This window comes from Suricata suricatta, chromosome 1 (genome assembly GCF_006229205.1).
Source record: "Suricata suricatta isolate VVHF042 chromosome 1, meerkat_22Aug2017_6uvM2_HiC, whole genome shotgun sequence".
Lineage (NCBI taxonomy): Eukaryota > Metazoa > Chordata > Mammalia > Carnivora > Herpestidae > Suricata > Suricata suricatta.
The window spans coordinates 80,652,997-80,677,856 of record NC_043700.1 but is presented as its reverse complement, the minus strand read 5'-3'; the positions used below and the strand labels follow the sequence as shown (position 1 = coordinate 80,677,856).

Sequence of the window (24,860 nt, the reverse complement as noted above, 5' to 3'; positions counted from 1 at the left end):
TCCAGGTGCCAAAAAGAGCCCCGCCTGCCCTGCTTGCTCTAAAGCTGGATGGCGCCCACTGTTGGGGTCCAGGATTGGGGGGGTTGCTCCTTTGGACCGCAGGTGTAAATAAAGGAGTCACTTCAGCTCCTCTTCCCCCGCCGCCGCTACATTTTGGTTTCCTGACTGGGAACAACCAACTCACTCGAGCAGGCATTTGCCACCGGTGAGTGCCCCGGGGACCAGGAGCCTGAGATCAGGCTGATGCTAGGGGTGGAAGGAGAGACTGATCACCTCTCAAGGCCTCTGGCCACAGCAGGGACATTCCATCGGGCGGGATGTTTAACCTCAGTTGAGAGAGTCTGTGTGAGTGTGAATGAATGACTTTGTGGCTCCCCAGTGCGGTTCTGTTGCGACCTCATACGGCTCAAGGCAGTATCAGACTGGGGAGCGAGTCCGATCCGTGTTGGGTGCCAAAGACAAAGAGAAGAGGCACCTAATTCTCCTTGAGGGGTGCGGTCAGACGGGCGAACTGAATACCCCTCCCCTAGTCTGTCCACGTCAAATCAGGCGAGGAAGCCACGGGAGGCGGACCATCTATACAGTATTAGATTACATGCTCTAAAATTTCGAGCAGTTTCAGGGTCAAGACCCCTTGATGACACCGGGTCAATTGATGACATTCTGTGTGGCCGAATGGCCAACGTTCGGGGTAGGGTGGCCCCCTAAGGGAACCCTCAATCTAGGGATCATTAGGGTACACACAATAGTGACAGGCAAGCTGGCCACCCTGATCAGTAAACACTAGCAAAATTTCACCAAGAAACTGGCTTGTCTTGGCCTGACCTGCTCCCCCTACTACTATTCAGAGTTCGTAATGCACCCAACTCCACAGGATATATCCCCTTTCAACTGATGTATTGGAGGCCCCCAACACGACTGCCTCTCCCAAGGGGTGAACTCCGGGTAATTGGGAGGCTGGGCAGACCAGGTACCTCTAAAAGTTAGGAAAAACTCTAGAACAGATACATCGGGCAGGATTAGGCCCTGGCTCAATGCCAAGGTGGGGTCAGCACACCCTCATAAGCCAGGGAACTATGTCTGGGTAAAGGATTAGAAGAAGGAGCCCTTCCAACCTACATAGACTGGGCCCCACTTAGCTGTACTAACAACCCCTACTGCACTCAAGCTTGCAGGAATAACACCCTGGGTTCATCTTATCTGGGTTAAAAAGGCAGCAGATCCTGGGGACAAAGAGGATCCTGAGGACCAGTCCCAGTTACAGCCCCCACCATCATCACGACTGCCCCTGCTGAAGCTAAAAAGAGGACTGACCCTTGATGGTGACTGAGAGGAAGGGACCGTTGCCCAGGATGGCACCTCGCAGCCACAGGACTCCCCATCATCATCCTCAGAATGGGACTGATGGTAGTGCCCCCAAAAGACTGGAACATAGGGGAGTGTTTGGCTCTAGGGGTGGCATACCTTGGACTTGTTTGTGTCTGTGGCTATGTAGTATATTTTGTATAACTGGCGCAGCCTCCATCTTCACCCCGGAATGCAAATGTAGTACGCCGGGGGGGAAAATAATGCTATCGGGGGAGCTATAACTTACTACATGCCAGGAAATGCCTTTGTGTATAGCACTGACATGCCGCAAGATTGTGTAAAACCACAGAAATCACAATGTAGTTGGCGAAACCGAGTATACTGGACCAGGGTAGTGGAGGGGACTAAGGGCTACCAGGCCCAAAAATGTAAAGGACACGGTGAGCCTGGCAGGTAGGTATGCTGGAGCCTCACCGGGCCACTAAGCGCCATGAATCAGGAGGAATTCGAGGCAGCTAGGAAAACAGCAGTTAAGGAAGTAATCAAGAGACTCAAAAAGCAGGAGTTTCCCTATAAGGATATAACATCACAGCCTTCCAACAAGCCTCCTGCATGGAAGGGAGCCCTATCAACTGGACGGGAAGACGCTTGGAGGTCTTCCTCACCCCCAGCATCAGCCTTAAAACCACCTGGGAAATAGTAATCTTACTCCAACCCGAAGAGCAGCTGGATTAGCTGTCATAGCAGGACCTGGTGGTGCGGTGGGGTAGGCACAGGGATAGGAGGCTAGGACCGTCAGCCTCCACCTAGGACAAACTGTCTGAAAGGTTAAATGCAGACATGAACATGGTGGCTGACTCTCTAGCTACTATCCGGAAGCAAATAAATTCGCTCGCAGAGGTTGCTTTGCAGAACCGGTGAGCCCTAGATCTTTTAACCACAGACAAAGGGGGGACTTGTATGTTCCCGGAGAGAGGAATGTTGTTACTTTGTCAACTAGTCTGGCATAGGAACACAAAAGGTAAAGGAGCTATGAGAAAGCATACAATGCAGCAAAAAGGAATTCCCATACCTGGGAAACAAACACACAGGTATGGACACGATGGATTCTGCCTTTAGCTGGGCCCATCCTTATCATCCTCATAGGGGCCAGCCTCGGGCCCTTTGTGATCCGAGTCATCATCCAGACACTAGAAAACACGGTAATGAGGAGGGCCACAGCCAAGATACTGCCACTCCAACAATTTCACTACCAGAGGATAAAGCAATCCAAGGACCCGGAATATGGAAGTACACATAGCGATGCAATAGCCGCGTTGGCACCTGATAGCATCAAAGGGGGGAAAGGATAGAGCGCTGTGGCCACTGCAGCAGCCATTGGGACTAGCGCCGCCACCTCAGAAAACTCCACCACCTTAAAGTAACATGACCTTTAGGCTTCCTGCTTCTAAGCCTACCACTCTAGGCGCCAAAAAGAGTCCAGGTGGGTGTGGTAGGCTGCTCACCCACCTGCTGTTTTGGGCCCAGAATTTGGAGGATTGTTCCTCTGGCCCCACACAGATAGATAAAGGAGTCACTTCATTTCCTCTGGTGTTCAGTCTGAGTCATTACCTGCTACAAAATCATCTCCGTCTTGTTAGGAGCTATCTGAACTCACCGGTAGAGTGAAAATTCCTGGTGAGGGTACAGCAAGTTTGCACGGTCTCTTGCCCCCAGACAGCTCCCAGAATCTACCCTCTCGTAACGTTCATTTCTGCTTGGGCACTAAACCTCGGAGTGCTGTGCTGATCAGTGTCAGGAGTGGCCTGTCCCCCGGCCCTGTCCCTGAGGCATGACTGCACCTGGTCAGGGAAAGTTGAGTTGCTGGGAGCCCTGTTGGCCTTGCTGGATGGCACAGTCACAGCTAGGAAATGGCAAAATGTTTGCACAGCTCCTGCCATGAAGTGAAACTGGTACCTCCTTCTACTATTGGCTCACATTGGAAATGGGACTCTGTTATTGACTAGGCCTCACCATGTGATGGTGTCCCACCCAGATACCTCATGGGAGAAGCATGTTCCCATCTCTACAAAGAAGAATTTAGACAAAGCACTGCAGATGTTTGTCTAAAGGTTCTTCTAATGGGCCTCACAAACCTAAGACCTAATAAAGGGGGTAAAAAAAAAAAAGACACAAAAGTTACTATTAACTCTGGCCCGGAGAAAAAGAGCCTAACTTAGAGATAAGAAACAAACAAGAGCCGGACATAAGTTACTGCATATACCGTTGCTAACTGGTGCCACAAATACCTTCTCTTACCCCAATATCCGTTATGAGGTTGGGTAAGAATAGTTAAAACTTAAACTCATATACTAACGCCAGCATATCTACAGCCCCTGTGGTGTTTACACCTTCAACATTAAATAACAAGGTTTACTTACTAACCAGTGCAAATACCTTCTTCCTTTTGTGAGCCAGACAGAATGACTCCTAGCCTAGTCTATGCCTGAATCTTAGCATTATTGATATAAACAAATGTGTTTGCTTTCTGCTTCTCGCCGAGAACATCCTACTATCTTCTTAGTTGTAAGATTTACTACCAGTTTAAACAAATGTGTATGTTATCTGCTTTTCACTGGGAATACGCTATTAATCTTGTTATTTGTAAAAATTAACTACCTCACTAAAATTAAGAGAAATTCTGCAAAAATGCCTCTGTAAAACCTGTTTCTGTACACTTTTCAGAGCATCTTATCACTCAGAATTATTTGTAATAAAAATGCCACTTTTTTAATGGCATGTTAACACTTGATCAATAAATAAAGACACAAAAAACCGACAAAGCAGAGATGCCTGCCTGATGATCAGAAAGAAAGCCGACACTGTCCATCCTTTCAGGGCGCCCTGGACCTGCTGGAGCTGGACTCCGGCACCGTCTTTGAAGCAGGAATTTATGAAGAAAGAAAGCCATCCATTTGTTTTCAAAGCACTTACGACATTCCGCTTCGTAGTATCCTCCAGTGTCTGGATCACCTTCAGTCTCTGTTTGAATCTCATCTGCTCAATCAGATCTGCCCGGATGGTTCCAAATTTCTGAAAAGGAGCAATATTGGTATTTCTGAGAAATATGTTAAAGCACACAGTCTGCAAGATTTATGGAGACACAATCCTGATACACAGAAGAAACTGAATTTATAATTTCACCTTATGCTTGGTTTTTACTTATATACCTGTCCCTTCCCACCTCCCGTCTCCCCATTTACTATGAGGGAAGAGACTGTGTCCACTGGAGTGGAGGGCAGTGCTGAGTAAGTAAATGCTCAACATATATTTGCTGAATACATTGAATTCTCATGATAATACCAGAAAGGAAGTGCTTTTCTCCCCCTTTCAGACACAAGGAAACAGAAGTTTAACAGAAACATTAACTTGCCAAGTCCATAGAACTGGTAAAATAGTCATTGCAAAGTACAGGCTAAAGAGAACTGGGTTTATTTCAAACTGGGCCATAATATGCCATTGATTAACAAAAAGAACCCAAAAACATTAGTCATAAGACAGAAGGAAACTAAATTGTATCAAACCTACAACTGGCAGGGCCATTATATGCTATGTGATTGGCTCCTTATAATGACCTTGGGAGTTGGCACTCTTACTTCCATTTTACAGATGGGAGAACCAAGGTTCAGAGAGGTTGAGTAAGTGACCCAGAGTTCCACAGGGCTGAACTGAGCTGCAAGTCTGAGGCCCAGACACCAGCTCCAGAAATCCACTGCCCCACCATTCTACCCAACAAGAAGTTCTTTCCTGTCTCTGGGAAGATCAGAACATAGATTTTGGAGCCAGACAAAATCATATTCAAATTCATGGTTGTTGCCTGATTAGCTATTGTGACTCTATGCAATTCGGTTGAGTCTTCTGAACCTCAGTTTATTTCTCTGTAAATAAGACACCAAAGCTATCTTCGTAGAACTGCTGTTAGAACAAGACAGATACATTAATACAAAGTACTGATAGTAGTATCTAATATTAAACACTGGCTTGATAATCTTTGCAGACTGCTAAAGAGTTAGTTCCTAGCCCGACCTTCAAGGAGCCCTGTATATTTATATTTAATTAACATCTGTTCGTCAACTAAGCAGGACCCTCCCTCGGCCAGGCCTCTGGGAAGGAGGTCACAGATGGAACACAATGGAAATACAGTCTCAAACATGGACTCCAAGCTCCTGCCTGCCTATTTCTGGAGAATGTCTAAAAGAAAATGAGCAATGAGAATGACTGAGTCCCTCTCTGTCTCTCCTCATCCCCTTTTCTCTCCTACCTTTTGCAGGGGCTCCGACAGAACGAAATACTAAATACAGGGCAAACGAAAGGCGGCTCAGTACATCCTGGAGCCAGGATTTCCCATTACCCAAAGCCAGGGCAAAGCCTGGGTGTAATGCTTTTTGCCAGGCATGGCACATTTCAGTTCCATGAAAGGAACTAATTCACTAATGTAAAAATACTTTTTCTAACAAACAGAATTGAGTGGTGCAAGTGAGGGAGCCTAAAATTATTTTATTTTCTAAAATCTTCCCTTCCTTAAACAATAAACAGAATTATCCATCTCATTTGCATCTCTTCTCCAACTCCATTTTTATCTGAATGTTTCTATGGCCTGATTCTGATTTTCCAATCTAATTTCTAATGCCTTTAGGAGCTGAGAGGCATTTTCAGTGCAAGCACAGCTTTCTTTTTTTGCTGCTTTGCCCCTCACCACCTCACCCCACCCCACCCCACCCCAGGGTTGCCAGCTAACAACTTTCGGCCCTTGATTTCATACCACTTCACCTCTCCTGCATTCCGTCCTCACCACACAGACTTAGACAAGGAGAGCAGCTCAGGTAAAGGAATGATGTGGGGACCGGTTCCTCTCAAGTTCCCAGCTGGCGCTCCCTGGCCTCTCCCACACCCACCATCATTCCCGAGTAGACAAGAGCTCCCTTCCCCATGCCGGGCAGGCTCCCTGTGATTTCCTTCATCCTTCTAAGCTTTCCCTGGTGTTGCTGTGGAGACAGGATGATGGAGAACAAACACAGATTTTACAGAGAGACCACAAGGGCAAGGCTCCATCAAGTTCAGTGGGCTTCTCCTCTCTAAATTCTCCAGAAAGGACTAGCAATATTCAAATGCTGAAGCTTAAAAAAAAAAAAAAAAGGCAACATAAAACTGTTTAGGTCTTAAGTCCATGGGATGATCTGAATAAATCTGCCTACCACAAGGAAATTTATTGAGACAAAAAGAAGGCATCATTTCTACAATACAAAAATTCTATAGCTTCTGTTTTTCAGTAAGCATATGGCATTGAAATTATGCTCAAAAGTACCTTTTAAATGTTATTTTGTGGGGTACTTGTTTTCCCAGGATATAGAATGGGGTTCACTCCTGTTAGCCCGAGGTCTGAGCACCATTCACACCTGAGGGTCCTTTCTGCAGTGAGAAATCTCCAAATGCCTAAGGTGGTGCCTTGGAAGAGGGGGTTGGGGAAGAGAGGATAAACTGATGGGATGTGAGTGAGTCTGTGACCTTAACAAAAAATAGCAGGAAGCTGTGGTAGGCTGAGACCAAGGACTGGGAGAGAGATTCTTAAACAGTTTAAAGCAATACTTCCCCCAGATTCCGCCCCGCCCTCTGCGGAGGCCGCGTCTGTCTGTCCTGTGTGCTTGTGTGTCAGAAAGCAGGCCTGTATTTTATAACCAAATTTGTGTTCCTCAAGGTACAAACTCTTTTATTTTTATTCTTAAAATTTTTTTTAATGTTTTATTTATTTTTGATACAGAAAGAGACAGAGCATGAGAGGGGGAGGGGCAGGGAGAGGTGGAGACACAGAATCCGAAGCAGGCACAGCCCGATGTGGGGCTCGAACCCATGAATGTGAGATCATGACCTCAGCTGAAGTCAGATGCCCAACCGACTAAGCCACCCAGGAGCCCTGGTACAAACTCATTTAAAGTTTTTTTCCTAGCAGAAAGGGCTAGAAAAGCCATTGTCACATGAGGAAAATGTTTACAAAAAAAACAAAAAACAATAAACATTTCAGTCAGCTTCAATGTAAAACATCTCATGTAGATTAATTATTAGCTGTATCTTGAACATGCTAGTTAAAACGTAAGAAATGATGAGTGGCAGTAGAGATAAACAGATTTGGGATCGAATGAATCTCCACTCCAACATACCGGGAAACCCTGGACAAGTTACTTAACCTCCCTGAGTTCCATGATCTGTAAAACGGGGGATAAAATTACAACCTGATTCTCAGGCTTGTGATCATTAATTCTCACAGGGCATGGAAAAGTCAAAGCACAATGCCCTGTATCATCATATATTTACCTAGAATTTATTTTAAAATTTGCAGAAATTATAAAGAGTCAGCCATTAGGTTAGGAAGCCCATGGCATGTATTGTTTGGCCTAGAGAGTGTTTTAAAAATTAGGACAATTCAAATAAAATCAAGACCTCCAAGTTCTCTTAAAAAATGAAAATGCTGGCAACAATGGTTCCTCATTTCTAGTGGCAGAGGCTGGCTGGCTCACCACCGAGAGGGCCCTTACCATCGAGTGCCCCGAGGCCACGTTTTTCCCACTCCTTCACCTCCTCCCACTTGGGGGTGCCTTGCAGGCACAGTCCCGTGAGCTTGTATCCAGCTCTAGAGCATCTTCTTTAAAAACACATCATTGGGGCACCTGGGTGGCTCACTGGCTAAGCATCCAACTTAAGCTCAGGTCATGATCTCCCAATTTGTGAGTCTCAGCTGGGCACTGGGGCTCTGCGCTGACAGTGCGGAGCCTGCCTGGGATTCTCTCTCTGCCCCTCCCCCACTCACTCTTGTGCTCTCTCTCTCTCAAAATAGATAAATATGCTTAAAAAATAAAAATACACAATTACTCTAAAGTTTGGCCTCTATAAAGGAGACATGCTTTTGAAAGCTTGATATTATAGAAGTGAACAGTTTCATAGCTCTGGATGTAAATCTCAGATTCCACAGAGATTTCATGAAAATTGATGTCCCTCAGCTTCCTTAGCAGGAAAATAGGGAAAATTATTCCTGCCTCTTCGAGTCGTAATATGGTAGCTGTTATTACTGAGAGTAATGTTGGCAAAAGAAGGAGGAAAATATCACATGTCTAAAGATCAGGCAAAATGTACTGTCTTTATATATAACTACAGTTCCACTAACAACCGGTGATCACTCATTGAGAGGTCTACATTCCTTTTTGGCGGGATGAACAAGCTTTTAACAATTAAACTTGTCCATCAACTGACGAATGGATCAAGAAGATGCGGTTTATATACACAATGGAATACTACCTGGCAATGAGAAAGACTGAAATCTGGCCATTTGTAGCAATGTGGATGGAACTGGAGGGTGTTATGCTAAGTGAAATAAGTCAGGCAGAGAAAGACAGATATGTTTTCACTCATATGTGGATCTGGAGAAACTTAACAGAAGACCCTGGGAGCGGGGGATGGAGGAAAACCAAGAGAGGGAGGGAGGCAAACCACAAGAGACTCTTAAAGACTAAGGGTTGATGAGGGTGGAGGAGAGGGGAAAGTGGGTGATGGGCATGGAGGAGGGCACTTGTTGGGATGAGCACAGGGTGTTGTATGGAAACCAACTTGACAATAAATTATATTAAAAAATAAAAAATTAAAATTAAACTTGGAAATTAAAGCTATAGATTAGCAAAAATGTCAAGTCCCAATTGCCTTCCTGTTAGATACATAATCAAGGGTTTACAAGTGAAATAATATGCTGTCTAGAGTTTGCCTGAAAATACTCCAGAAAAAAAAAAAGTGACTTAGATGAAAAGATCAGAAAAATGCTGATAATTGTTGGGACTGGGTGATGAGTTAATGGAAATGCATCAGGTTATCCTTTGAATTTCTACTGTGCTTGAAAATATCTATACCTTAAAGATCAAGAGAGAAAAAATTCACACCAGTTGTTGATAATGTATCGCCAGGGCTGAGCATGATGCCTGGCAAAAGACAGGCACTTATAACACCTTAAATAAAGAATTTTTTTTCAATAAACGAATAAACGGTGTTTCTTGTATCTCGTGGGTCTTCCCTCACGGACACAACTGTAGCATCTTCCTTGCTAGTCTATTCCTTCAGCTCTCCCCAGTCCAATTTATTGCATGGGGAGCAGAAATAAAGTACTTGAAGAAAAACTTCCCTCAGCTTCGAAGGGGCGTTGAGTGCCTTGGAAATCAATCAGTGGTTTTAAGACTCCCCGCTCACCAGCCTCTATGGGACCAACTGACCTCCTGCCCACATGTACATTTATAATTCCATCTCCATTCCATCCAGACAAACCCCACTGGCTCTAGCTTTAATGTAGAGTGTCAGTTTCTGGCTGTGTGACCTGGAAAACCTAGCTCAACCTCTCTCAATCAAGTTTACCTTAAAATGGGTTAACTTTTACCTGGCGGGCCTATTAAGCACTCGGCACTCCGCCTCAGACAGGGCAGGCTCTCAGCGAGCGGTAGCCTTTGTGGTCATCATTAAAAAGCCCAACACGGAACTGCCTGTGCCACACAAACTCTTCCCTGTGTTTTATTAGCCACATCCTTTCCTTTCTTTCTTTCTTTTAAAATATTTATTTATTTTGGAGAGAACACAAGCAGGGGAGGGGCAGAGAGAGGGGGGCAGGGGATGGGAAGCAGGCTCTGTGACAGGGTGGCAGCAGTGAGCCCCATGTGGGACTCGAACTCAGAAGCCTCGAGATCGTGACCTGAGCCAACGTCGGATGGCCAACCCACTGAGCCACCCAGGTGCCTCTAGCCACAGCTTTTCTCAGCTTAAACCCACTGGAACATGAAGAAACTCTTTGATGGTCATGTGCCTGCTGTAAGGTCCTTTATTCGTGTACCCCTGTGCCTTTGAGGAGGGGCATCTTGGTCTATGAATCAAACCTGGGGCTTTGTCTTTTATTTCTGTGTAACTCTGCAGAACTGCAGAGCCTCACACACAGGGCCCACACAGAAGAATACGGTCTCTCAAACTGTCTATACAGTTCCTTCAGGGAGGGTCTTGGGAGAATTTATAATGAACAAGAATTTCTCCAGGAGGCATTTATGAATAAAGTTATCATCTCCACTCACCAGGAGAAATCTCCTCAATATCAAGGCAACATCCAGCAACCTGGGTTAGGCTTTGATGGGACCTCAAAGCTGAATATACTCTCAGTATTTTTCCTATGTTTCCATTTTCCTGGCTAATTATCCTGAAGCCCAGAGAGAAATGTGTTGCATGCCTTAGAAAACTGGTGTCCTGCCTCAGTTCCAACCAGGTTATAACCAGCTTCTGAGACTGTGGCCCCATTCTGCATCTAGGGCAGTGATGCGCGGCCCTCCCCAGGCACTGAATGGACTCTGGGCGACTTTCAAAAAACACTTATTTCTTAGGCCTCATGCCAGAGATACAGATTTAACTGGTCTGGAATGGAGCCTGGGAATTTACATTTTTAAAAGCTTGACTTGGAAAAAAACTGTAAGTGGTTTTAATGCACGGGCAAGATTGAGAACCACCAATCTAACGGTCAGGAGGGTAAAAAAAAAAAAAGATGGGCAAGAGTCTGTGGTGGTCCCTTTAAGCTGATTTGTAAAGGCACTGGGGAGCCACTGCAGACTTATAAGCAGCGCGGTGACATGAACTAGAGAAAACAAAAAAACAGTCATTATGCATTGAAAGACCAGGTAATTCAGGCATTGGCATAAATAAAGGGGTGTCTGTCCAGGCAGGGGAAGGAAACTGCCGTTGTCCCCTGCGACAGGATGTCTGGCGGCCAGGGGGCCACCATTAGCAATCAGCCAGACAGGATGTAAACGGAAACCAGCCCTTGGTCTTGTCTCCATGCTCTTTTCTTTCCCATTAAAAATGGGTCAAGTGCTGACCTCAGCGTGATGTTAGCTTATCTGCTGTCAAGAACAAAGCTGAGTTTCCACATACTAAGCTTTATTACTTTGGTCCAACAAGAAAGGTTTCAGGGGGGTGTCTTTAGGAAAATAACTCCCAGCTATAAAAACTGTTGCCTTTAATTACATGGGTTCTTTTTCTAGAAAAATAATCTTCCAAATTTCCAACAGAGTATTATCCAAAAGTCCTGAGGCAGTGAGTTTTTTTAATTGCATTTGGAGAGACGGAGGTGAAATAGTCATCCTTAATCTCTACTAATGGAAATATAAATTAGGTCAATCTTTATGGAAATTGGACAGTGTGTGCTAGGCGCTTGGAAATAATTTGTACTTTTCGATCTACTGCTATAGATCTATTCTTTAGAATGGATTCTATGAAAATAATCAGAGATGTGGTATTTGCATACAAGTTTATCGTACAATATAGGATATATCATATAATATATATATATAACATATACAATAATATACAATAATAGCATACAAGTTTGCCATAAAATATTGAAAATTTAGAAGCAACCAAAGTAAATGTACAACAAAAGTGATCAGCTAAATAAATTTTGGTGCCTCATTAAACAAAATATTAAGAATTTAAAATTATGGCTTTAAGCAATATTTAATATATTAGAGAGTGCTCATGGTATATTTTAAGTAAAAAACGGGACGTTACAAAGCACGTTATAGTAGAGACTTATTTTTTTTAAGTGCATGTTACAAATATGAAAATCTGCTTTAGGGAAATATAGTAAATATAATTGATAGAATATAGTTTATTTTTTCCATAGCTTCTACATTTAAAAATAATAAACTACCAGTCTTGTCCCCTTTATGAATGAAAAGATATACATTTCTGAAAAGGTTTCTGGATCTATACCAATTATGTTTTAAAACACCACATTTTTTTTCTCTTTAAGAAGGGCTTTCTGACCGCAGCTTGTCCCTCGCTATTTGTCCCTTAATCCAAGCTGTTACTAGCTGCAGTGCTGACAATCACAGTCAAACACTCCCAAGATATATGTGAGTCCTGTGCTGAGCAGAATATTCGTGCTCTTTCTTAATGATTATTTCTATAAATGTTTCCACAGCCAAGGATCAGGAAATGAAGAAACCATTATGGGCACTGAGTCTTTGGGGCTCCACAAACCACCAAACACTACTAAGCACATAATACTGGTTCCGTCATCTTGAGAGGCTCATGAGTTCTATTCTGAGATTCGGGGCCAGATCCAGGGTCCTCACAAACCAGAAGGCGTCCTCCCCAGCCAGGCCGAGCAATTTGAGAGAAACACCGGGACTCTGGTTCTTCTCTAGGATGGTACAGGCTATTCCATGTGTCTTGGACCGAAGAGAATTGGCTTGTGTTCTTTAGAGACGACCTGAGTACTTGGTGTGAGAACAGAGAGTGCATCGATGTGTGCATGCCTGCTCTCCAAGCCCCTCCTCAGTACACCCCGAGTTGAATCTGAGGGACTGCTCTGATCAGGCTTCCGGGTGGCCATGGCAAAGAAGCAGGGGGCGAGAGCTTGTCATGCCATCTGCCCTATGGCGTTAGAGCCAGCAGGTGTCATGGCCCCATTCAGTTCCTATCTCTGAAGGTCAAAGCCATCAGCTGGAAGGCAGCTGCTTGTTTTACCAATTAGCTCTCAGAAGGGGAAAGGAAGCAGGTGTACCTGCAGTTAGCAATGAAAGTGGGTGCCACATATCAGTGTCCCCCTCTGCACTCTTGGAGCACTGTGCCACTCAGGCAGGAAACGAGACCCACCTCATAGGAAGTTCTGATGAGTCTGAAGATGTCCACCTCAGGGTAGGGCTCCACGTCATCACTGAGCAGGGAGTGGAGGTGGGGGATGGGAGGCAGCGTGCTGTCTTTATTGGTCACACTATCTAAATACCTAGACAAAAAAAGGAGTCAGAAGTCACCGGAGGCTAATTTGGAATTCTCCCGTTATAATCTTTTGTTTTCTGCAAACTCTTCACTTTAAAGTATACTTTAAAATGTATACTTCATCTGAAGTTTCTTCTTAAGAACAGAATAAAATCCTCCTAACTTCTAACGATGCAGCCCATGAAAATGAATCCTCAGCCACAGATAGGAGTGGGCATTATGATTACCATCAAGCCAAGGAAGACTCACGAAACCAAGGGGAAAGACAGAGGGCAAGTTCGGAGCAGGAACCTGAGGTGGTTTGCGAAGTGAGGCTTGGTCCATTACCTTCCCAAGACGGTCATGGCCTCCCCGTCGTCCTTGCAGCCCAACAGTTTGTCCACATTGGCATCCAGCACGGCCAGGGCCAACTGGAATATCACCTTGATTCCTTCATAGAAGAAACAGTCCACAACCACAACTGCACTCTCAAAGGGCATCACGCTGAGAAAGAGCGTGAGGAACCAAGACAGGGAGATGGTAGAAATCACGCCCAGGTCCTGCATGCAGTCGTAGAGCTGCGGGACGTAGTCTCGCGCCAGTTCCTCGAAGACACCCTGGTCCACCAGTGCGCCTGTGGCAGACGTGGGCACAAAAGGCCACAGGTGAACCCACCGCACCTTCTTACCAAGGAACCCAGTCAAACGGCTTGGCTAAAATAATCCAGCTCACAATCTGCTGCTTCCATGTTACCAGGTACTAAGGTACTAGACCAAGGTGTCAACACAGCTCAGTCAGCAGATTAGCTCTGGGTGTTTTTTTCTCTTTCCAGAATCTTCCGGGCCATGCTTCCCTACCACAAAAGGGTGGTAACACAACTGTAAGCATTGCTGGAAAAGTCAGTTTAGAAAATTTTCATGATATATAATTGTTTAGTGAGGCATGAAAAGTATAACTAAGTAGCCCCAAACTCATTTAAAAAGAAGTTGCTCTGGGGCGCCTGGGTGGCTCAGTTGGTTGAGTGTCAGACTTCGGCTCAGGTCATGATCTTACAGTCCGTAAGTTCGAGCCCCATGTTGGGCTGTGTGCTGACAGCTCAGAGCCTGGAGTCAGCTTTGGAGTGTCTCCCTCCCTCTCTCTCTCTCTCTCTCTCCCTCTCTCTCTGTCCCTCCCCAACTCTACTCTGTCTCTGTCTCTGAAAAATGAATAAACCTTAAAAGAAAGTTAAAAAAATAAAAAACAAGTTGCTTTTGTGAATATGCAGTCCCCAAAAATGAGTTGTTGATTTTAATGAGAGTTTTTTTTTTTTAAGTACATTTACTTTGAGACACTGAGAGAGCGCAAGGACGCTTGGGGCTCTGGGGAGGGGTAGAAAGAGGCAGAGACACAGAATCCCAGGCAGGCTCCTCAATGCCAGCACCGAGCCCAACACAAGGCTCCATCCCAGGAACTGTGAGATCATGATCTGAGCCAAAATCGAGTCAGCAGCCTAACTGACTGAGCCACCCAGGCGCCTCTTAAATGAGTGCTTTTTCTGATCCGTAGTACAGCACGTTATCCATTGCGCCACTGGCCCGTCCCTTAAATGAGTGCTTTTTAAACTCAAGCATTCCAGGGGAACCTGGCTAGCTTATTGGTAAAGCATGTGACTTTTGATCTTGGAGTTATAAATTCGATCCCAACTGGGTGTACAGATTACTAAAAAAAACATAAAATCTATGGGGCGCTGAGGTGGTTTAGTCGGTTGAGCATCCAACTTTGGCTCAGGTCATGATCTCACGGTTCGTGGGTTTGAACTCTGCACTGGGCTCTGTGCTGACGGCTCAGAGCCTGGAGCCTGCTTCAGATTCTGTGTCTCTCTTTCAAAAATGAATAAACATTAAAATAAATAAATAAAAAAAATCTAAAAAATACCAGTTATACATACTCATGATCAACTTACTGACATTTCTGGAGAATTTTCCCAATGAATCAAATCAGTATGAAAAGATTTAGAAATGAAGAGCACATAAAACATACAATTTACTACACTAGCAACAAAACGCTTGTCCTGCTAAAATGAATATCTAACACATGAGAGGATTATAAGGAGTAACAGCAATAATTCGTTTAAATGCTTACAGTCACTGTTTGCTTTGCAATGAGATCAGTTCCAAAAAAAAAAAAAAACTGTAGAACTTAGTTTTGGATACATTTTTATCTCTCTCTCACTTTTTTTTTTTTTTTTGCATATTTCTGTTTTCTACAGATTCCATCCGTTTCATGAAAACATTTTTTATCAAATCTTTTTGGGTTGATTGATGGTTGACATGTTTGGTGCAGTTCACACATGCCATGGAGTGACACCACATCAAATGTTTTCAAATATAATTCCTGTAGCAGTCATATATGCATATTCTCTTATGTTCCACGGGGCTCCTTTGTGTAGAAGAATCTTATGTTGATTCAAGCCCTCTCACTCCCATTTTGGGAAACTGGAGTTGTCTAAAACTCTATTGGCTAACAGTGACTGGAAATGGCATTCTACCCAGTATCTTGGCTCTAGAAACATCTAGTCAGAATGTTAACTACAGCCCCCACATACCGACAACCCTGGTGTTGTAGTAATCAGGAAGCATGCGTTCACACAGAGCCACCAGCAACCAGAAAGCCTCCTCCTCTTTGGCATAGAGCAGCAGCACTGATGTGACAATATTCATGGCCTAAAGGCATGAAAAAGGGTGTCATCAAAGATATTTGAAATACAGCATACACAATATCATAAGAAATTTTGTTAACCTAAATTAAGGAATGACTTTTCAGCAAAAGGCCAGATAATAAACATTTAAAGGCTCTGCTAGCTAGGCACACATATTCTTCTAAAGTTTGGTTTTGTTTATATCATTCAGAACCCTTTCAAAATTACAAACCTTTAGTCCTTGATCTGGTAACTGCTAAGGGTCTTCATGAACCCTAAAATTCACCAAGGACTGAGCCCCTACACACAGGCCAGCCCTTATGCAGAAACTTTGTCCAAAGGCTATTTGACAAAGCTTTTAATCTGCTGAAATCTCAGCATTTTTAATACTTAATCCATGAGGTAAATGTTTGTTTTTAATGTTCCATAATGGTTTCTATAACCAAGTACACATGGCCTGAGGCTCTCCTCCGAGAATAATAAAACCTTTCAGATTTGGAGTCCTCACCCACTATTTCCATCCAGATAAGGATGGTAGTGATATGTAACATGATTGAGACTCTAAAGCAACCTACTTTATTAAAAGATAGTATCACATAGCTCATAACCACTCAAGGCTCAACTACTTTAATAGTCCTCTTAATTAAAAAGAGGAAGATCAAAAGATAAATATGAATCCTGTAATTATAGAAGCCCACTAACTCCTGTACATCTTTTAATCTTCCACAAACTAGTAACCGTTCATCAGACTTCTCCAATGTACATACCAAAAAAGGAATTTGGGTCTAATAGACTTTTTCTTGTAAGTCTTCATATTTTCCCAAGTGAAAACACTATTAAAATTTCACTTGAGAATAACCTGCCAAATCTAGTACATGTTCTGATCATGGTTGGTTCCTTAGTCATTCAGTCAAGGTAAGTTTGAGGGTCTGCTTTGTAACAGGCTCTGGACTAAGTATTGGTGGATAAGAAGAGGGGACATGGTGGTGACAAGTTTCACAGGAAATGTTGATGTCAGAGAGACAGAATAAAGATGTAAAGATTAATTAGTCAGTTTGGGAGTATATTTAAATTAAGTGCTATCAAAAAGGTAAAATATACATGATACAGGAAGACCTGTACAGTGTGTGTGTGTGTGTGTGTGTGTGTGTGTGTGTGTGTGTGTGTTTGTGCACGTGTGCACATGTGTGCGTGCATGCCTGGGGAGGAATTAAGCCTACTTCAGCATTTATCTATTTACTTATCCTTTGTGTTAAGCAGTCATTTAGTAAAAAATACATTATGCCATCTTTCTGGATTTGGAGGAAGTTTCAAGTATTTGTCAACATATTAAAAGTTGTATTTGATTGTGATTTCTTTTCACATTTTTTTTGAGTGCAGTTGACACAGGTTTATACATTATGCTATGTTCACAAGTGTAGCCACGATCTGTCCCAAAACATACATGGATACCTTGCTATTACAGCACCACTGACTACATTCCTTATGCTGTGTCTTTGATTCCCATGACTTATTCATTCCATAACTGGAAGGCTGTATCTCCTACAAAAATATGGAACACTTCACAGATTTCCTGTCATCCATGCGCAGGGGCCATGCTAATTTTCTCTGTATCGCTCCAATTTTTGTATATGTGCTGCCAAAGTGAGCACAAACTTGCTTTAGCTTTTATCAGCTGGGTGGTCAGGGAAGCCCTCTCTGAATATGTGTCCTTTAAGTTTAAAGTCGCATGATCTTGGAGCTTGAGGTATATGTCCTAGTACCAGAGATAATTTTAGCTGGTCTGGGGGCAACATTTTTTCAATACCAGATTCAACATTTATTTTAATGTCTATTAAAATATAATCATAGCTTTAAAAAGTTGTATTCTCAAGGATGTTATTGCTTAGGATGCAAAGGAGGAGCACTGTGAAACCTAGAATCCAGAATTACAGGCCTAGTGCTCGGGCATGCTCCCTTCTACCTCAGGGAGGGATGAGGGGTGGCTCCCAGAGTAATCAGAAGCGACTGACCAAGGTCACCCAGCTACACGGTGGTGGATCCAGAAAGGACACTCTTGCCTCCTAGCTCTTCTGCTCAGTGCAGTGGTCTCAAGTCAGGGAGTTTTTGCTCCCCAGGGGGCATTTAGCAATGTCTACACACACATTTTGGTTGTCACAACGGGGGGGGGGGTGCTCTACACACATTTAGTGGGTGGATGTTATTAAACAGGAATGTTATTCAACATCCTACAAAGCACGGGACAGTCCCAAACAAAGAATTATCCTGTCCACAATGTCTATAGTGTGGAGGCCAAGAAATTAGGTGCACGGATAGTTCTGTTAACCATTCTTTTTTTCTTCTTCTCACTTACTTACTGGTTAGTAAACAATAAAAAAAAAAATCTGAACCATCTGTGTCATTTACCTGGCAATATCCTATATTAGGATTTCGAAAAGCATAAGCTGTTAAGACCCTCCGTAGAGCAGCAATGCCCATCTCATTCTGGAAAGCTGGATGTTCTGGAAGGGAGCGGTGTAAATCCCTCTCAATCTCCTCGGTGGCAAGATTATACTTGCCCATGGACTTCTCCACGAGATCTTCATAGTACCCAGGGTGCGTGGCCTTCTCATTGATGGCACCTAGGAAACACCCAAGGGATACAACATCCAAAAGTGCAGGCCCTGCCCTTGGTCTGCAGACACGGCTTACCAACCGAACCCCTTCATGTCCCTCACCACTCAAAGGACACTTGCGAAATAACGGCGACACTGCGCAGATTAGGTGGGATGTGGCAATCGTGGCTAGATGGGTCAATTTACTTCAGGCCTGCTTCCCTCTTTTGACTCTAGTATAAACCAAGTATTTGAAGAGCTCCTGAGGTAGAAGCTTGCAAGCTAAAAAATCTTTATTCCACAGAACGTTCAGGAACAATGCTGGGGGGCTCCTTAGAGGAAGAGAAAGAAGGTAACAAGAATAAGACGAAGACTCCCTGTCTCACCGTTCCCTAGACCATGGCGTCTTTGCTGGTATTTTATTGGGGTTTTCCTTAAGATTTCATTTGAAAAGGGAAGTTCTGCTTCTCACAACAAGTCCAAACGCTGCTTGCTAAAGCATAAGGTTTGAAGAGTTCAAAGAGCCATACTGAAGAGTAGGAGAAGGTATTAGAGCACGTGGGGGGGTTGGAGAAGGTAGTGGGTGGTGTGGGCAATCGTAGCAGAGAGCCACCCTCCTGGGTGGGAGTTTCCCAGGCGGTGGGGATGGGGATGGAGAAATGGGTGGAGAATCACTGGCTTGTGATATTTGCATTTTAAGATTCTTAAAGACAGAAAAGTATGATAATTATCTAGATTGAAATTTAATTAAATATAACTTAGGTAACTATAAATTCTCTTTGTATACATACATACATACATGTATATAAAACACACACATATGTATACACACACACTACACACATACTACAACACAGGATACACTGATCTGTATTTCACTGGTTAGAAATTAGAGCCCTTGGGGTGCCTGGGTGGCTCAGTCAGTTAAGCGTCTGACTTCAGCTCAGGTCATGATCTCACAGTTTGTAAGTTCGAGCCCCACGTCAGGCTCTGTGCTGACAGTTCAGACCCTGGAGACTGCTTCGGATTCTGTGTCTCCCTCTCTCTCTGCTCCTCCCCCATTCATGCTCTGTCTCTCAAAAATAAATAAAAGTTAAAAAACAAACAAACTAAAAAAAAATTAGAGTCCTTGGGATGGCCTGGACTTTGTCAATGACAGTCACCCAGGGTGACAGGCTTCCCACTCACACTTACCCTGGAGAAGTCAGTCTGCCTGACAGCAGCTTAACACTGGCTTTTGCTTTGTTCTCAAGGGAGATTTGCAAAGATATCTTACCCTCCGGCCTGCACTTCACTTCACTGGGCACACTGAGCCAGGTTCTGGTACCACGGCCCTAAGAGTCATGAAGAGCAGGGCAGGACCCAGGCAAGGATCCCCTACCAGAAGCTGGGCTCTCCTCATGGGTGAGCTGGCTTCACATGCCTCCCACCTCCAGTGAGGTGGAAACAGGGGGTGTTGTGTGCCCAATAGAGGCAGCAGAGAGCCTGGTCTACTCTCTGGCCTCCATTGCCATTAAGAAAAACACTGGATCCAACTGTAGCTGTGTCTCTGCAGCTGTGCTGTGTACCGCTATGTACTATTGCTTGGTGCTGACTTTGAGTTTCGTTTTCACCCAAAATGTGGCTCTAAGTAACTTCTAATTTGAATGGGGATGAAAATGAAATTTTTTATTTGCTATGTCAACGATCTGAATCAAGTTGTCAAGGTGACTAGTTTGCCAAACACAAGGAGGACAGAACATGGGACAGGAAGGCTCTTCTTGGGCTGGGTTTGTGTAATCAGAGATCATTTGACTCAAACCTGGGTTTCTTTTTCTTTTTTAATGTTTATTCATTTTTAGAGAGACAGAGCTTAGTGGAGGAGGGGCACTGTCAGCACAGTGCCCGACGCGGGGCTTGAAATCATGGACCATGAGATCATGACCTGAGCTGAAGTCAGATGCTTAACTGACTGAGCCACCTAGTTGCCCCTCAAATCTGGATTTCTAAATGAGGGGCTGAGGCTGGCCTACTTAAGGAAAATGAAAAAAACCATATGAATAAGAAGAGAACAAACTAGTTTTACACGAAACACATAGAGCCAATTATTTTTTAGGATTCTATCCCCCAACTGCCGAGATGTTAATACATCTATTACAGGCAATTACCATTTATATCTACTTTTAGAAAAAGCTACAGGTTTCTTTTTCTTTTTTTTTTAAAGGTTTTCCTGTAAGTCTGGTAACTATGCTTTTAATTTTAATACTATTTTTAAAATAAAGGCTTTGAAGAAGCACTTGTGTCAGATCATGTTAGGTTCAAATACAAATATTCAAATAAGTTTATTTAAAATGATTACATTTTGGGCCTCTAACCAGGTAAAGCACCTGATTTATAAAGACTGGTGACACCAAAAAAATTCCCTGGATGTTCATGACAGAACAGACCCCTAGATGGTTTTGGCGGTGAGAAAGGTATGATGGGCCGAGCCTGAAGCACCTCTGGCGTCCAGCAGGACTCAAAGGTCTGACCCTACAGGGCTGTGTGTGGGCATGAGTCTGGCTGAGGACTCACAGGTCCATGACACACCCTTTCTGTGCTTCCTGGCACCTCCAGCTTGGAGTGTAAGTGTGACCTGGGGGGGCCTTCAGTTCTAGTGCACACTCTGGCCCCCCCTTTCACATCTCCAAGTGACAACCAGCAAATTCAGGAGGCGACAGAAACGAAGCACAAGGCTTTCTCATTCCTCCCCCTCCCCACCTTCATGATGGCTCTGAGCACGTGCCACACTTACACATTCTCAGTGAAGGGGACACAGCTGGGAAAGGAATAGGGACTTGAAAAATCACAAAGAATTATACTCTTTCCCTTCAAGATCTCTCTTCTTCTAAATAGCATTCCTGAAGGGATGGAAGAGGTTACGGGGACTTGGGGGACAGTGGCTTCAGTATCTGGACAGTGTATACGTGTTCTGTGTTTTCACTGAGGGACTTCAACACTCTGGGGAGGAAAAGGGATTTAGGGCTGAACCGGAGCCCAGGTGCAGGATGGAAGGCAGAAGGGCAGCGCCGAGGTCCTGCACACCCTGGGGCCAGTACGCCCCCTGCACCCCCACGCTCGGCCGTACCTGACAGCAGCAGCCAGAGGTCCCCCCGCATGCTCTCCGGGATGCCCTTCAGCACCAGCTCCCGGGTTTTTTCTGTGCGGTACATGCAGATCCCTTGCCCGTACTCGGCAAAGTGAATCTTCCAAGCTTGCTCCTTCAAAAACTCTTTGGCCTGAAAGGGAAAATGAAACACTACTACATGCAAAGTACGTGGGGGATGGACAGGAGAGGTTGGCTGGAAGGTCAGAATAGCTCCCCTGGTGAGTGGAGTGCTTCTGTTCGGGACAGAACTCGGGAGGACAAAGATCTCCGAGGTTCTGCTGCCCTTCTCTAATTGCACACCTGAACCACAGCCTCTGGTTCTGCCCTGAAGCTTTCTAGGCCAGAATCAGAATTCCACTTGCCTGAAACGGGTCAGAAGAATGATAATTATATTTATGACTTTATATCAACACTTCCAAGTTGAAAGTGAGTTGATGTCTTTAAATGTGGGCTGAGAAATTATGTACTCATTTGTTGACTGACTTAAACAATAAAAACGAGCTTGAAAAAAGGTCACCTGTACTCTACGTCACTCGTCTCCTGTGAAGAATCCGTTCTACAATCTGAAGAGAGATTTAGATAAAAATCTGCTTTGCTTCTAGGAAAATGTTTATTCACACAGATATTTATCAGTTTACTTTCATTAAAAAATATTTTTAAATGCTATCGTTCTAATAAAGAAAGTTTCAGGCAAGAGCAGGAGGCACCCACCAGCTTCGGGTTGAACTCCTCGGGAGACCGCCGCCGGTACATGGTCATCAGGGTCTGCGTGGCCGTGGGAACGCTGTTGCCGTTCAGGTTGAACTGGCGCTCTCCGTCGGCCTCGGAGCTCGTGCTTCTCTGCGGGCTGGAGGAGACGAGGCTGCTGGGCCGAGAGTACACCTGCGAGGCAGAGAGGGGCAGACGATGAAGGGGTTTGGGCCACAGAACCTCCTTCTTCAGTGTCCTCTGTACAGGCAGCAGCAGCAGCGACATCATGGTGCCCAAGATGTTTCCTGCTGTGAGAAGACACAGGAAGGAGGCAGCAGGCCAGCATTTTGGCGGGGATTAGACAGGTCTGTGGGTCATAGACCACAGAGCTTCAGGGCTCAAAACGGGTTTCCTCTAATTTTAGACGCATTTTTGCAACAAACTGGTAGGCCAAGCATGACGTGTCTGAATCAACTGCTTACTGATAGAGGAACTGCCGCCTCATGCCCTCGCTGGTTTCTGATGCCTACAAGATCCCGGGTAGATAGGGGCAGGGATGTTCCTTGTGAGGTCACCACCTTTACAATGTTTTAGCTGCCAACTGCCCTGTTTGTCGGCCGAGGGCCTAATTCAAAAGGGACATAATAGATATTTTTTATCATAATAAAATCATCATCACGATGTTGCATTTCGGATTTGAGACTCCATTTAGTGACCTCTGTGCATTCCCGAAAGTGTCACCATAGGGACCAGAGTCACTTGCTGTGTCAACAAGACAAATCAATGATTTCAACTATAAAACAGGAGGGTGAGACCAGATGATCTACAAGGCTCTCTCCAGCTCTGTGACTCCCAAATACAAACTCCATGAGATTCAAATGAGTTACTGCTCAGATACCGCCCTGGGCACTAGGGTAGGAGCCTTATCTTAGCACAGCTGCAAAGCTTCAGATCAAGCTTTTCAGCTCAAACAGAACAGACAAAGAAGGGAACATTCTCTGGCCGAGTAACAGGATGAATGCAAACACCCTCAGGTGTCTCCACAGACCTCATCATCTGAGCTGTTGTAGCTGCCTGCAAACTCTTTGTCTGAGTATATTTTGGAGGTGGTCTGTTGCAGGAAATCAGAGATCCTCTGCACTAGAAAGTCTCTGTCTTTCAAATTGGCAAATAGGAAGGTCATCCTGTTCCTGGTGCTGATAGATAAAGGGCTGGGAAGTACGCTGGAGCTGTCTGCCTTTTCCACAATTGTCACCTGAAAAGAAACATGAAACATGAGACAAAGCATTACTTTCCAGGGATCACCCAGCAGCAGCCTCTGAGCAGCACGAAACCAGGAACACAACACTCATGTTCTGGAGGAACTACCCATATGTTATTGAGGCAAAATAAGAGTCTTTGACTCTGTTCCAATAAAATAAAAGAGCTCATAACAAATCAAACTGGAGCTCTTATCAGAAGCCGGAATTGCCTTGCTGGGCTTTCCAAATCAGCAGTTCTACACTGGGAGTGATTTTGTTCCCTGGGAGACATTTGGCAACATCTAGAGGCATTTCCGGTTGTCACAAGTGGAGGGAACAAGTGGCATCTTGCAGGTAGAAGCCAGGGGTGCTGCTAAACACCCTGCAGTGCACAGCACAGCTGGTCCCCACCTAAGCCTGGCCCAGGGCCAAGCTTTAGAAAACTTGTGAAGAAACTCCTTGATTTTCATTAAAATTTCATGGAGCTATAAAGGAGCAGACCCCTAGCTGCTGCATCATCCATAAGAGACAAAAACAACCCATGATACTCGTGCTTTTTTTTGCCAAGATTGATGTTGGGATGTTTTTCAAAACCCCACCAATCTTTCAAACATCTCATTGGAATTCCAGAGCTTTGCATCTCTCCCCTCTTTCCACTTGAACGTTTTAAAGGCTCCATTCTGAACAGACATGATGTAAAAAGCTTAATTGCAACCTTATCTGCACTGGCTGACTCTGTGTGCGCATGCGTGTGGTGAAGTAAATCCACCACATCGGGAGACATGTAGGAAAGAAGGACATCTATGTTAGCTCTGAACTGAAGACATGCATTTGGTGCTTTATAGTAGGATTTCCCTCAACTGGGCATGAAGATAAATGTATTAAAATATTTTTCTTTAGGGGCACCTGGGCAGCTCAGTCAGTTAAGCGTTGACTTTGACTCAGGTCATGATCTCCCAGTTTGTAAGTTTGAGCCTTGCATCAGGCTCTCTGCTGTCAGCACAGAGCCTGCTTTGGATCTGCTGTCCCCGTCCACTCTGCCCCTTCCCTACTCACATGCACACTCTCTCTCCCTGAAAAATAATCATTAAAAAATTTTTTTTTCTGGGGCACCTGGGTGCTCAGTCAGTTAAGCGTCCAACTTTGGCTCAGGTTATTATCTCATGGCTTGTGGGTTCAAGCCCTGTGTAGGGCTTTGTACAAACAGCTTAGAGCCTGGAGCCTGTTTTGAATTCTGTGTCTCCCTCTCTCTCTGCTTCTCCTCTTCTCTCTCTCTCTCAAAAATAAATAAACATTAAAAAGTTTTTAAAAAAAAATTAAATGAAACAATGATTCCTAGTTTATACAATCCTAAATGTGGCCATTTTAAGTAGGATGTAATGTTCCCATGGAGACTACTGCTCAGCGATCAGTTTAACTCA

The 24,860-nt window shown here is 44.4% G+C and overlaps 1 protein-coding gene and 1 non-coding gene across 2 annotated transcripts in view; both read right to left on the bottom strand.

Moving 5' to 3' along the window:
* Nucleotides 1-24,860, bottom strand: part of TBC1D9 (TBC1 domain family member 9) — a 74,485-nt gene that overhangs the window by 19,168 nt on the left and 30,457 nt on the right. Inside the window, exons 7-14 of the mRNA XM_029950987.1 lie at nucleotides 23,247-23,453; nucleotides 22,220-22,390; nucleotides 21,488-21,638; nucleotides 18,194-18,408; nucleotides 15,695-15,812; nucleotides 13,459-13,744; nucleotides 13,009-13,138; nucleotides 4,282-4,380 (exon numbers count right to left, since the gene is read on the bottom strand). Of these exons, the coding sequence (XP_029806847.1) occupies nucleotides 4,282-4,380; nucleotides 13,009-13,138; nucleotides 13,459-13,744; nucleotides 15,695-15,812; nucleotides 18,194-18,408; nucleotides 21,488-21,638; nucleotides 22,220-22,390; nucleotides 23,247-23,453 (1,377 nt within the window). The remainder of the gene's footprint in view (nucleotides 1-4,281; nucleotides 4,381-13,008; nucleotides 13,139-13,458; nucleotides 13,745-15,694; nucleotides 15,813-18,193; nucleotides 18,409-21,487; nucleotides 21,639-22,219; nucleotides 22,391-23,246; nucleotides 23,454-24,860) is intronic.
* On the bottom strand, nucleotides 17,334-17,439 carry LOC115303196. Its single transcript, XR_003913899.1, has one exon. It is a non-coding gene; the product is annotated as a U6 spliceosomal RNA (small nuclear RNA).